This window comes from Papilio machaon, chromosome 12 (genome assembly GCF_912999745.1).
Source record: "Papilio machaon chromosome 12, ilPapMach1.1, whole genome shotgun sequence".
Classification (NCBI taxonomy): Eukaryota; Metazoa; Arthropoda; class Insecta; order Lepidoptera; family Papilionidae; genus Papilio; species Papilio machaon.
The window spans coordinates 1,117,839-1,130,251 of record NC_059997.1 but is presented as its reverse complement, the minus strand read 5'-3'; the positions used below and the strand labels follow the sequence as shown (position 1 = coordinate 1,130,251).

The 12,413-nt window shown below is 31.1% G+C and overlaps 1 protein-coding gene across 2 annotated transcripts in view; it reads left to right on the top strand.

The window, feature by feature from the left end:
* The first annotated feature begins 475 nt into the window (after positions 1–475).
* The window catches only part of LOC106718970 (facilitated trehalose transporter Tret1), a 37,348-nt gene continuing 25,410 nt past the window's right edge, over positions 476–12,413 (top strand). Inside the window, exon 1 of one of the 2 annotated variants that reach the window (XM_014513193.2) lies at positions 476–656. In XM_014513193.2, coding sequence (XP_014368679.2) covers positions 597–656 — 60 coding nt within the window. In that variant the 5' untranslated portion in view covers positions 476–596. Of the gene's footprint in view, positions 657–6,426; positions 6,792–12,413 lie in introns of those variants that run through there. The other variant, XM_014513189.2, reaches the window with a different exon arrangement.

Sequence of the window (12,413 nt, the reverse complement as noted above, 5' to 3'; positions counted from 1 at the left end):
TTAAATTATTTGCTAGTTATCATTGAAGGGCTGACGCAATGCCTAGGGTCCTGACCAGAGTCCTGACTAGGGGAACTACGAGTTTAGTACACGGAGACTATTATAACGTGCCATGAAAGTTTAAACAATTTTACGGAGACTATGTATTGATTTGTTTAACTCTTATCTATATATCTATTTAAATCTGCTCACAACCTTTTAACTTGACTTAAAAAACAGGATTCTTACCACGATTAGGCTGTTTGAGAAGAATCCCGTTTCTTACGAACAGTATATTAGTAAAAACCACGAAATTTTGAAGTTATGTATTAAAAAAAAACTAAACTATGATTAAATACGTATTACAACAATTTTTTTCTTTTAGAAAATGTTTTCCAAGGGTCATTTCTCAATTGTGAAATGATAAAATTATTAAGTACTACAACTAAATGGCCCCCCTATTGCATCATTTTAGTTCTAAGGACTATTGTCGTAGCGGAGTGTTGGAGCGCGCATGCGTGCCTGAAGGTGGTCGACTACAAGCAGTTACCCACGCGAATCCGACTTGTAAATATTGCTCTAATAAATTAAAAATCAGTGTTAAATATATTGGAAAAATGACCGAGAAAGAAAAATCCGATGAACCAGGAGAAATGATTGGGCTGCTAGAAAAAAAGGTCAGTTGATTTTTTTAAGTGTCATTCAAAGGTCATTCAATTTGGGGTTATGCAAAGGCCCTAAGTGAAGGGTGTAAGGTCGAATTTTGTATTTATTTTACTTGCATAACGTTATACATAACCAATTGTCGTCAAAATCATGTGAAAACATCATTTAAAATAAAAGTAATTGCATAATAACTAAATTTTGTTTTAAATGTTAATAAGATTAATTTAATACATTATACGTTTACTTGTAATATTGTGAGGTTGATACTTTGTACATGTAGATAATCGACATATTTTTCGTTTATCATGTCTATTATATTTATCCTAAATAGTACCTAATATAAAGTACATGAATGCCAACATTTTTTTGCCTACGAAATATAATTCAAATATTATACTAACATCTTGTACCAAAATATCTTGTTATTTTATTCCTTACTATAATGTGCAGGACATTTTAAATTCTAATATTACAGAATTTTATTTATTTCGCGCCGAACGTCACTAATATTGGGATGACGACAACCATTAAAATGTAACTATATCTTTGCCATGTTTATTTATTTCAAGGTGCTCTATTAATTTATTAATTTAAACAAAAAATTAATTGCAAGTAGTAAAAATGACCAAATGTATTTCTCTATTTCTCTCTCTACTTATTATACTACACGTTTATATTCTGTGGTCAAGTTCATTGACCCTCTTAAGAATTCAGATTCAATAAAGTCATCGTTGCCGATTGAATTTCTGGTTTTATCTTCAATCTATTCAAATATAATTGGCATGTGCAGCAACTTTTTTGTGTTAATAAAAAACTTTTCTTTCTTTCTTTCTTCTTTCTTTCATGGTGGTTTGTAATTAGCATATTTTTAATAAAAACCTAGGAATTTACAGCTGCTAATTATATTTCTATTTCATGTCAGAATATTAAAAATTTTACTATTATATTATAAATGTTTAGATGGATGGGTAGTTGTTTGTTACAATATATCTAGACCCGCTAAACAGATCTCGCTGAAACTTGGCGTGGATGCAGAACATATACTAGAAGAACCCATAGGCTACTTATTAAGTTCTTCAAGTTTAATTCCGGGCGGAGTCGCGGGCGACAGCTAGTTGTGATATAATTATGACAAAAAAATGAAACTCTTTAGAAATAGCTTTGATATTACTGTACACTGTTTGCTTTTCTCAGCACAAATAAAACGACATGCGATCCTGTTAATATTTGAACAGTAACATTAACATTGCAATGTTCTATCATACAATGTTTATAAACAGGGCTCCTCAAATTTCCCATGATGATGATACCGCAACAACAATATTTATTGTGTACGAATGGGCCGGGTCAACTAGTGCAATACCACGACCACACAGAAGACAGGCGTGAAGTGGAAGCAATTCCACATTTCGTCTGATGAGTGTAGTCTAATTTTAGTCCTCCTTTCCTTATCAACCTTTTCTTATTAGGAAAGGTAGGGAAGTGGAAGTGGATTTGGCAGAAGAAGGGACGCATAGGAAGGCGAAATATCCTCTTTCTGTGCGTCCCCTTCTCCGTTGATTACAGGTAGGCAACGCATCTGCATTTGTGGATGTCTATGGGCAACGGTCGCCTCGCTATTTCGGCGAATCCAGGTGGCCGTTTGCTAGTTTGCCACATTTTGATATAAAAAAAAATTAAGCCATGATTAGACAGTGGTAGACATTATAATATCAATATGTTTGTTAAGTAAGATCCTAAAATAGTTTTCCAGACTACATAACGGCTACTAACTAACTGAACTAAGACACCATTAACAATCGCCAAAATCAAGGTCTGACCGTGGTTTTGCACAGCCGAAACATGTACATCAAAATACATTGTCATCGCATAACTCTACATTATCTTAAAAAAATATTATTGATATGTTTTTACAGAGGTTTCGGTAGTGGAAAAAATGGTTAAGCTAGCCTAAGTACTCTATACAAGATGTTTTAAATTAAAAGCGAGCCGCAGTTTAAGCAGCCCTGTTTTAAAGGAATACGCAAATACATCTTAGAATATATATTTTTACATCAATTATTTGCACTTGTCATTCGCAGTGGAAAGATAAATAAAGATGATGATGTTTTTTTAAACCACAGGTTTCCATTGTCGAAGTTTACAGTTATTAAAATATAGAAAATGCTTTAATGCGATAGTTTCTGTAGTTGAAAACCAAAATAAAATTCGACACAATTCACCGGATGAATACATAATTAGTCTTGTTAATAATTGCATTAAAGTATCATTGAATAATCGATACGCCCTTGAAATGTTCTAGTCCTTTTACGTTCTTTGCATAAGCCACTCACATTAAATTTAACTCCATCACAGTAAAATGTAACAAATAACATTGTTTCATCAGATGTTAAATAAACCGTGATTTTGGTTATTACCTCTTTAAACCAGAATTAACAAGTGAAGTTAACCTTGGTAGGGGTCGCTCAAGAATTGTAAGAGCATCCAAAACCTTAGCACATAAATGCGCAGATATGTCAGGTTTGAGCAAAATAAAAGACCGTAATCTTGACCGACCTCTCTAGGTCACGGGCATGAGTTATTATGTTGTGAGGTTAACCTATATCGTGTTTTTGTCATATATTTTTAGTGTATAAGGAATTAATTCGATTATCTTTGAAAGGCATTAGTTTACAAACAGAATATGTCTGTAGCTAATGATGACGAAGCTGCATTGTCCGGCAGACATGACAGGAAATGTACACATGACCAGACAACGGATGCAATTCATCTTGTATCATTGCTCTCTTGAACTCAATCTAAATATAAACACATTCGGTCATTCATTATGATACAGTTTTAGGGCTTTGATGGTCATCAGGTTTTTAGTACAAAACTTGGAATATAATTCCAAGATAACACACTATCAACTCAGTTTAATACATTTGTTTCTGTTACCGTTTTTTTTGGAACGAAGTTCCATATCGCGCGTTGTGAAAGGGGGCTAGACGGAAAAAATTCTTACGAAAAGTTGTCACGACACTTTTTGCTATAGTAAGTATGCTAGCGACGAATGAGCGCTACTTCACCATGGCAACGACGTGACAATATATAACGAAAATTCATAGAAATAAAATTTACTTCTTGTGAAGACTTAAGTTTTTTATTCATAGAATAAACATTGATTCCTTCACTAATTAATAGAAAGGAACTTCGTTCCATCCGGGTGTCCCAACACACCTCTCAAGTTTTTTTATTATATATTTATAGTTTTGAAGTCGAATATCTGTACTTGTAAACAAAATTAAATAACTAATAATTGAGATTCTTACACTAACAAGATCGTGTAACAAAGTAGCAACGCAGCTAGTTCGCTAGTGAAAATCTATAAAGCTAATATTGTAGAATTTCTCTCCGCGCTTGAATCTAGCTAGGGTTTGTACTTCTTGTGATTTCCCCAGTGGATATTCGAGATTAAATTCGTTCTCCTCTTGTCACTAGACGACATACTATCTTTAAATATTAAGGGTAGAAGTCTTTGGTTTTTCTTTGTCCGTCAACGAGTCAGAAGTCGTTGAGTGTCGTTTTTTTTCGCCATTGGTTTTATGTTTTTTTATAGATGGATGTTGACAGCCCTATCTACTATCTACATCTCGTGTATCGACAACAGATTTCCCCCTTGTCCGAGTTTCTAACGGTGTATTAAATAACGGCCACCGACACTGCCTCCTAATGAATAAGATTTATGATTAATGAACCATAATAGTCGGCTACGCGAAATTATTTCTAGAGCAATCTATTGATGTTTTACATACAAAAAATGACATGATAAAGTTGTAACGGTTTAAAATTGAGCACATAATCATATCTTGTTTTGGAATCGATGTAATTTATCTCTTTAAATCTGGGTTAGTTTTTGATGATGATGATTTAATGATTTGTAGGTTATTCAACTTCAACACTATTTATATCAGCTCCTAATTCAAAAATCTATCTTGGCTATCATTCTCAGAAATGTCTTTATTGTATTTTATCGTGCATGGATTCATGTTTACACTGTCAATATCTGTTGGCAACAGACTTGATTATATTCCCATTTGTCCCGTGTTGTAACGTAACAAATGTTACAATATGTTCAGCTTTCAAATGATCATAAAAAAGCGCCCGAAAAAGCGTTTAGTAAATTAATGAAAGGATGATTTGCCTCATCATTATTTTTCCTAATTAGGTCATAAATACTTAATTATTATTGTTTTTTTTTTCAATAATTGAACGGACTACAATGACGATCTGCCAAGATTTATGTAGATAAGCATTGGATGAAAATAATTAACGGAACATGGGCTTTTTAGGATAAATTACTTTTTAGACTAAATTATAAAATATATACTATTGATATTTTCATAGACAATAAGAACTATGGAAACATATTGATATTTATTGACTAAGCCAGAATACACTTATTGGAAGATTTTTAAAAAATGATTTGCGGTTTACTTAAACGGTTAGAATAAATATTTTTCATCCATCTATTTGTTTTTTAATTCACACATCTATCGTGAAACGGATTCATGCCTACGAGTTTATACACTTCATCTTATTATAAACATGGATATTGGATACCCATTGCCGATTCATATATACCAAAATTTAACGGTTAGTATCAAATTTTGTTTTCAAAAAAACTACTAACTAAACAAAAAATGATTCAGTTGTGAAAATCAATGGCTATTATAACAAACTTCGCAAATATTATTGTACAGAGTCTTATATGGCTTTTATGTATGACTAACTGTCGCCTGCGACTCCGTCCGCGCGGAATTTAAAAAAATAAATAATATGTATCTATGCCAAATTTCAGCGAGATCCGTTAAGCGGTTCTGGAGATACCTTCAAACAAATACCCATCCATTCATATATCCAAACATTCGCATTTATAATATTAGTAAGCTGTATATTTTGTAGGCAATTGCACTTTCTCATATAAAGTTACATCCTTTGTCTGTTTTATAACATGCATCATTTCAAGACAAACAAACGTTTGTATTGTTACGTGTAGTAAGATTACTTTAAGTAATCTTTTGAAACACGTTTCACTAATTTATTGTTCATGTCGAGAAACGATTAATCAATCGTGACGATTTCGCATTTAGAATTGACAGTTTAGAAATTGGATTTAGTTTGTTTATACGTAGGTTCATTAAGGTTGTTTATTGACCTTCAAAATTGTAAATTTTGATATACAAGTCAAGTGCTCAACTCTCGAGCCACTGATGATAGTTTTATAATAATTTAATCAGTTAGTACTTTAAATCAAAGTATTTAGTACCTATCTTACTTAACGATTTTAAATAGATAAATGGTATACGATCTGTTAGGAAAAGAAAATATTACAATTCGTAATTTCTAGGTACGAGCTACGTCACATAAAAACTATATCTCTGTTTAGTTCAATTACATAAAATCTCTAAAAAATATGTCGTATGAAATACTTCGTTTTTAGCGCCCTTTTTAGTTAAAACCATAATTATGTTAGTAAATTATTGCAAGTTAAAGGAATTTGTAAAAAAAAAAAAATAATTTGTCTTTTTTCTTTATGATTTTAATTTAAATAACATCTTAAAAATGTAGTACATTAATTCTTTTCTATGTCTAGTATTATGTTTCGTAAAGTATCAGATTAGGTTAGGTTAAGGTTATGAAAATAGAATAAATTACAACGTTTTATTAATAAAAATTTTATTTATATCAAACTGCAAAAAAACTGTTCCGTCTACTTTACTTACTTAGTATTTATTTGGGTTAACTCTTTGGTTTCTCGGCAGTACAAGTCGACGCTACAGACTGAGAGGTTTTCCAGCGCTGTCAATGTTTCGGCGGGAAAACGGCGACAGACTGTAAAAGAAACAGTATAAAATATTTTCACGTATACGTCACGCGAATTATTGTATGTTACAAGCATATACGTATATTATTTCAGTTGGTTTTGTAAAGACATTCAAGGCTATCCATTTATAAGTGCCCGTGCAGAATTATTTTAACTTTATTTGTTAAATATGAGTTATTTAGACAAAGTGGTAGGTCGTAATAAAATAGCTAGTGAAAAATGTGGTTATGATAATGCTGGATTTATTATGACAGAAAAACATGCCTGGCATTCAGGGAAGGTGAGTTTTTGCTTTAATTTTCCGTATAGAGAACGATATTGTTATCGGTTTTTTATTGACATTAAGTAGTGCTGTCATTCGGTTTTTTCTTTTGTATTTTCGCACGATTTCGGCATTTAACCATTTCACTGCTGACACACTTGTAGAATTGATCAATTATTAACTCTATATTTTAACACAATGATGGACAATACGTTGTGGGGAAACCCACGGTTTTACTAAAGCAAGTTTGTAATCAAGTCTAGGCTAGGCTACACTTGCATACATACTTACATACACTTGCATTATATAAGTATAGTTATATAGTAATAGTTAATACATTATATAAATGGTAAAAGGAGGAAGCATTCGTGAAGAGGAGTCACTACAACTTTGCATTTAGAGATAGATACATTATTCGACTACGTTAAACTCATACACCTATACTATGATAAAAGGAAATTAAATCCAAGTTCTTATAAATTGAAAATTAAGTTCATCAGTGTAGTTTTAATAACAATTTTAATTCGTTTTACGCTGATTTTATTTTTAAGGTTACATTAAAATTATCAAATATATCTTAATAAGTTGAAGGTAAACGGAACATTCATTAGTAGAAGCCTCTGTTACTAACAAAGAACTTGCAACTTATTTCTCATTATTTACATTTGATATTGGGATGACTAATCTTACTAATATTATAAATGCGAATGTTTGGATGGATGGTTGTTTATTGAAGGTATCCTTAGAACGGCTCAACGGATCTCTGTAAATTTGGCATCGATGTAGAACTTAATCTGGAAGAACACATAGGCCATTAATATATTTTTTTTAATGTATGAGGAAAATATTGTTACAGTATCATGTAATTAGAAGATAAGAATAAAACACGTCGGTACGAAAAGACTTTTCTGTTAAGGAATTGTAATTTTGTACTGTCTATTGCTTTTAAGTTTTCAAATGTTTGATGAATGGGTGCTCGCGTAATGGAGAGATTGGTCATTAATGGCTGAGCGTAAAAACAGTTGAAATGATCTATTTATGTTGGATGTTTTTTTGGCAGTTTTGATGCATCTTAATGAAAAAAAAACAACTATTCCTTTATATCAGATATTACCGTAATATGTATACGCAAGTATGCAATTGCATCTTAAGAATTTCAAAATACTTAATCCGTTGCTGCAAAAACTTCAATAATTACGTGTTCATTTCGCGCGCGAATATTTTCTGGTTGAAACCGGATCGGTGTGTTCTTTGTGTCTTGCTTTACTGCACTCACTCACCTCGACAGACTGCTTATTTAGTAGAACTAATAAAAAACGCCGGAAGATTATGTAACTGATATTTTTTTTTTACTTTTTACTTTAGCATGATTTTCATAATTGGGCCAGTGTAGACACAAATCAAATAGTATTTTAAATAAAAAGTGTAAATTAATATTAAGCCTAAGGGTAATTTCCACCAGACAACTACACAACGTAAACGGATTGGTTAGTTTCAATTCAAAAGAACAAGTTAGATTTAACAAAATATTTCTGTTATTTAAGTCCAAAAGTGGCTTGAAAGGTCAAGAAAACGTAATTTCAGTACTTAACTGATAAAAAGCCATAATAATTCGAATAAAACTTCCCATAAAAAATTGTTTGGAAACACTAATAAATACAGAAAAATACTTAAAATAAAAAAACATATCAAATCTGCCTAATGTAGTAAATAATAAATAGCGCGTGACGTATCAATTCATATCTGTGAAGTTTTAATTAACAATAAACGGCAACTGACCAGAGTTAAGTTATATATTTTTCTATTTTATAATGTAGACATTTGAACGGCACTGAAATTAGACATTAAAGTATTCAGAATAAATAGTGTTGCGCAACCTAGATCCATGTCAATCAACTTAACAAAGGTTATTAAGATACTTATTCACCCGAGTTAAGGTTTAATCGAAAGATTTATTGAATGCATTTGCAAATAGAATCCATTGTTTAGGATATTTACGGGCTGTAACACGTATATCGTACGTTTTTAAAGTTTTAAATCTTACAAACATTGCAAATGCGAATGTTTAGATGGATGTTTGTTTGAAGGTATCTCCGAAACATCTGAACGAATCTTGATGAAATTTGGCATAGATGTAGAACATAGTCTGGAAAAACGCATAGGCTACTATGTATGTACTATTTTTTTTTTTAAATCGCGAGTTGCAGGCTACATCTAGTAAGAAATTATTGTGTTTTCTGTTTACTTGTTATTGGGTCACAAATACACATTTTCCTATGTTAATTTTACATATTTACCATTCTTTGAAGTATCCATGAATTTAACTATAAACACAAAGGAATTTATATTTAAATACAGTGTCACCTGGTTAAGTGAGACATCAAGGGACCTGCAATGTCGTTTCACTTATAGAGGTATTCCACTTACCCAGTGTCTCAGATATACAGGTATAAATAAATATCTGTCTCATTTACAGAGGGTTCCATTAATAGAGGTGAGAATACAGGTTATTTCAGTTATACAGGTGCGATCATTAAATGAAATAACGTGTTATGTATGTAAATGAGTTTTAATAAAAAAAAATATAGTATGTACTTAAAGGTAATCATACAAATGTAATTCGGCACAAACTTCTTCGCGTGTCTTCCCACTTTCATAAACGGATATTAACTTCAGTTTTTCACGTAATGATAACGATTGTAGCTTTCGTTTCGACATTTTTCAAATAAACATCTGTATGATAGTAAAGCGAAACTAAAACTGAAGGTAATTGAAGCTCAAAATTTGTACTTACGTACTTGGAATTACGTGTGGAATTTGTGGGTAGAATAAGAATGAGTAAACAAACAATGTTATCTCAGTTACAGAGGTTTATGCATATAAAATTTGCTCGCTGTCTCAGTTATAGAGGTAACTATGATGATAAATCGAAAGAACAAATCCCAGATATAGAGGTTTACCTCGTCCCACTAACAGAGGTAATTCAGTGCCAAAGTGTTGGGACCGCAGCATGAGTTCAAGTTATGGAGGTTTCTCACTTATCCAGGTCCCACTTAACCAAGTTTCACTGTAATTAGTTTAATATATCAGTATTAGATAATGTAATTAGTGTGAAGAGTAGATAGTAACAGGAAAACACAACACAATAAATGACAATTTGATAAGGAGTCGCTGATCTTTTTTTTTTTGTATTGAAAAAGTTAGCGCTTGACCACGATCCCATCCGATGGGGTGATGATGTGGTCTAAAGATGGCACGCGCTAGCTTTGTAGATGCCTATTCACTCTACTCTTGATCCTAATTAATTTGCTGACTTACTAATTAACATATCCTAATAAGTGAATGTAAAGCAAGACAAAGATACTATTTGATAATTTAAAAAGTTTTTAAAATTGAGAAAAGCATTGTAATAAACCGTCTGGTTAAACTGATTGTGACCTTACCACGCAAAAAACGGTAGCAACAAAGTTCATTTTTATTTTATAAATAATCTACAAGCGATATCGGACAGTTCAGCTTTCAAATGAGGTCAGCTCTTTGGGCACACGTCTATAATTCACGATAAAAACGATAATAATTCGTTTATTGAGAGCAAAACGATCGTAAACGAGTTAGGTTATTTTTACTAACCTAAAAATATTACTCTTTTGTTAGCTTTTGTGTACCAAATATACTCTTAGTTTTTTTTAAATAATAATTTACCATTTTTTAATTTGTAACATATAGATAGTTAGTTATCTTATTCCATTCAATAATATCATGGTGTTTACACAGGGTGTTTATTCTAGTTAAATTGATTTATTTACATTATGTATTAATTATTTACCCTTGTTAAAATTTGTAAATTCTAACACATCCTGTATCATCACAAACGTTTTCAATTATGAAAATATATCAGTTAATTACATTACTTAGCATTTCAATCAATTCTTTGAATCCTACAATTGAATACAAAATATTACTGAAAATAAAGTTGCATCGAATTTTGTGTAAGTGTTAACATCAAGGTCGGCCCACATTTAACTAGGTGGAACGTTTTTTTTATTTTTACAACATTGCATTTACTTTAACCTCATTACATTATACAGTTATTTGATACATAATCGGTTGCGATATTTTTTACACCCTTATTTCTTTAATTTTTTTTTTAAAATAGAACTAAGAAGTTGTTGAAACAAATATCAATAGTTTTACGACATTTGTATGTACTCTGTACTACATATATAGGTATTTGGAAACACGTTATCGAAGTTTGTTTTACTAATAATAATAATTAGAATGATTGGATAGATAGATGGATGGATGGATGTACGTTAGAAGGTATATCCAGAACGGTTCAATGGAGGTCGATGAATACTCTGAGAGAAGGCGTAGGCTACTAATTTTTATTAATTCCGCGTTAACGAATTATTTTATTGTGTTGTAAGTCTATTATATTGTTAAAGTTAAGATAAACGTTTTACAATTATCAAGGACAACAAAAACAATCGTTTGCTTTAATGTTTAAGTCAATGACCTTATGCTTTATTCAGCTGCAGTTTACAACCTTGTCCGTTCTGAGGTTATAATCTATTATAAAATGCGTTTTGTATTCATAAAGCTGTATTTATCTAGATAAAAATTTTGTTAAGGAATCAAGCAACACTTTATAGACTCATCCTATCAAGCAACATCACATGCTTAGTGAAATTAATTATGGACATCCGCAAACTTTTTAATTCCTATATTTTTTTTTATTGTGATTTCCACAAAACCACAATAATCGTAATAACACGTAGCATAACAGGAAACATGCGGCAACACTCAAGTTCATGCGTTTACAATCTCATAAAATATTTAATTTAATTTCCAATTGTAAAGCTGTACCGTATAAATATTATAACAAATTAAATGCCACGCCTTTATAGAGTATTCCGCAAAATTGCAACCCTACGCCAATGTGCTATTGGGAATGAAGGTAAGCTTATTTTTTTTAATCAGAAATTCTGCAATAATAAGCGTAGAATTAAAAAGTTTAATAAATAAATAATTCAATGCCTGATAATTAAAAAAATCGTATTGAAATTATTAGTTCCGTAAAATTATAAAAGAAAATAACTAGCGCAAGCCCATAATAAGTAGGTTATTAAGATATGTTTTCAGTAAAATAATTAAAATCTAAACGATTACGTGACCTTAAGGATTTTTTAATAAAAAATGTAGGTTACCAAATAAATTCTAAATCTAAGGCTCTCAATTAACCTACATTATGCACGAATTATTGTAAAAACTTTGTTTTGAAACCCACTTAAATGTAAGATCGTTCCATTTTCATTGAATTTTTAATAAATTAAGGCTTCATAGGTGTAGAAAGCGATTTATTTTTCAGGAACTCAACATGTAACATTTTATCAAAGTTCTAACAAAGCAAAACTTTACCTAATAAATATGTAACTTAAATGTAGTGAATAGTAAGTAAATTTTGCAACATAAACTTGTTCGAGTTTCTATTATTTTTTCATATTATTTCTCTTTTTCTTATATTATTTAACTTGCAAGAACATAACAGTACAATTTAATTAGTGGAAGCCATATCTCGTACCTAATGAAGTCGTGTATTTATAAAAATGGCAAGGGATGCTCCATAAAGCTAAACTGACC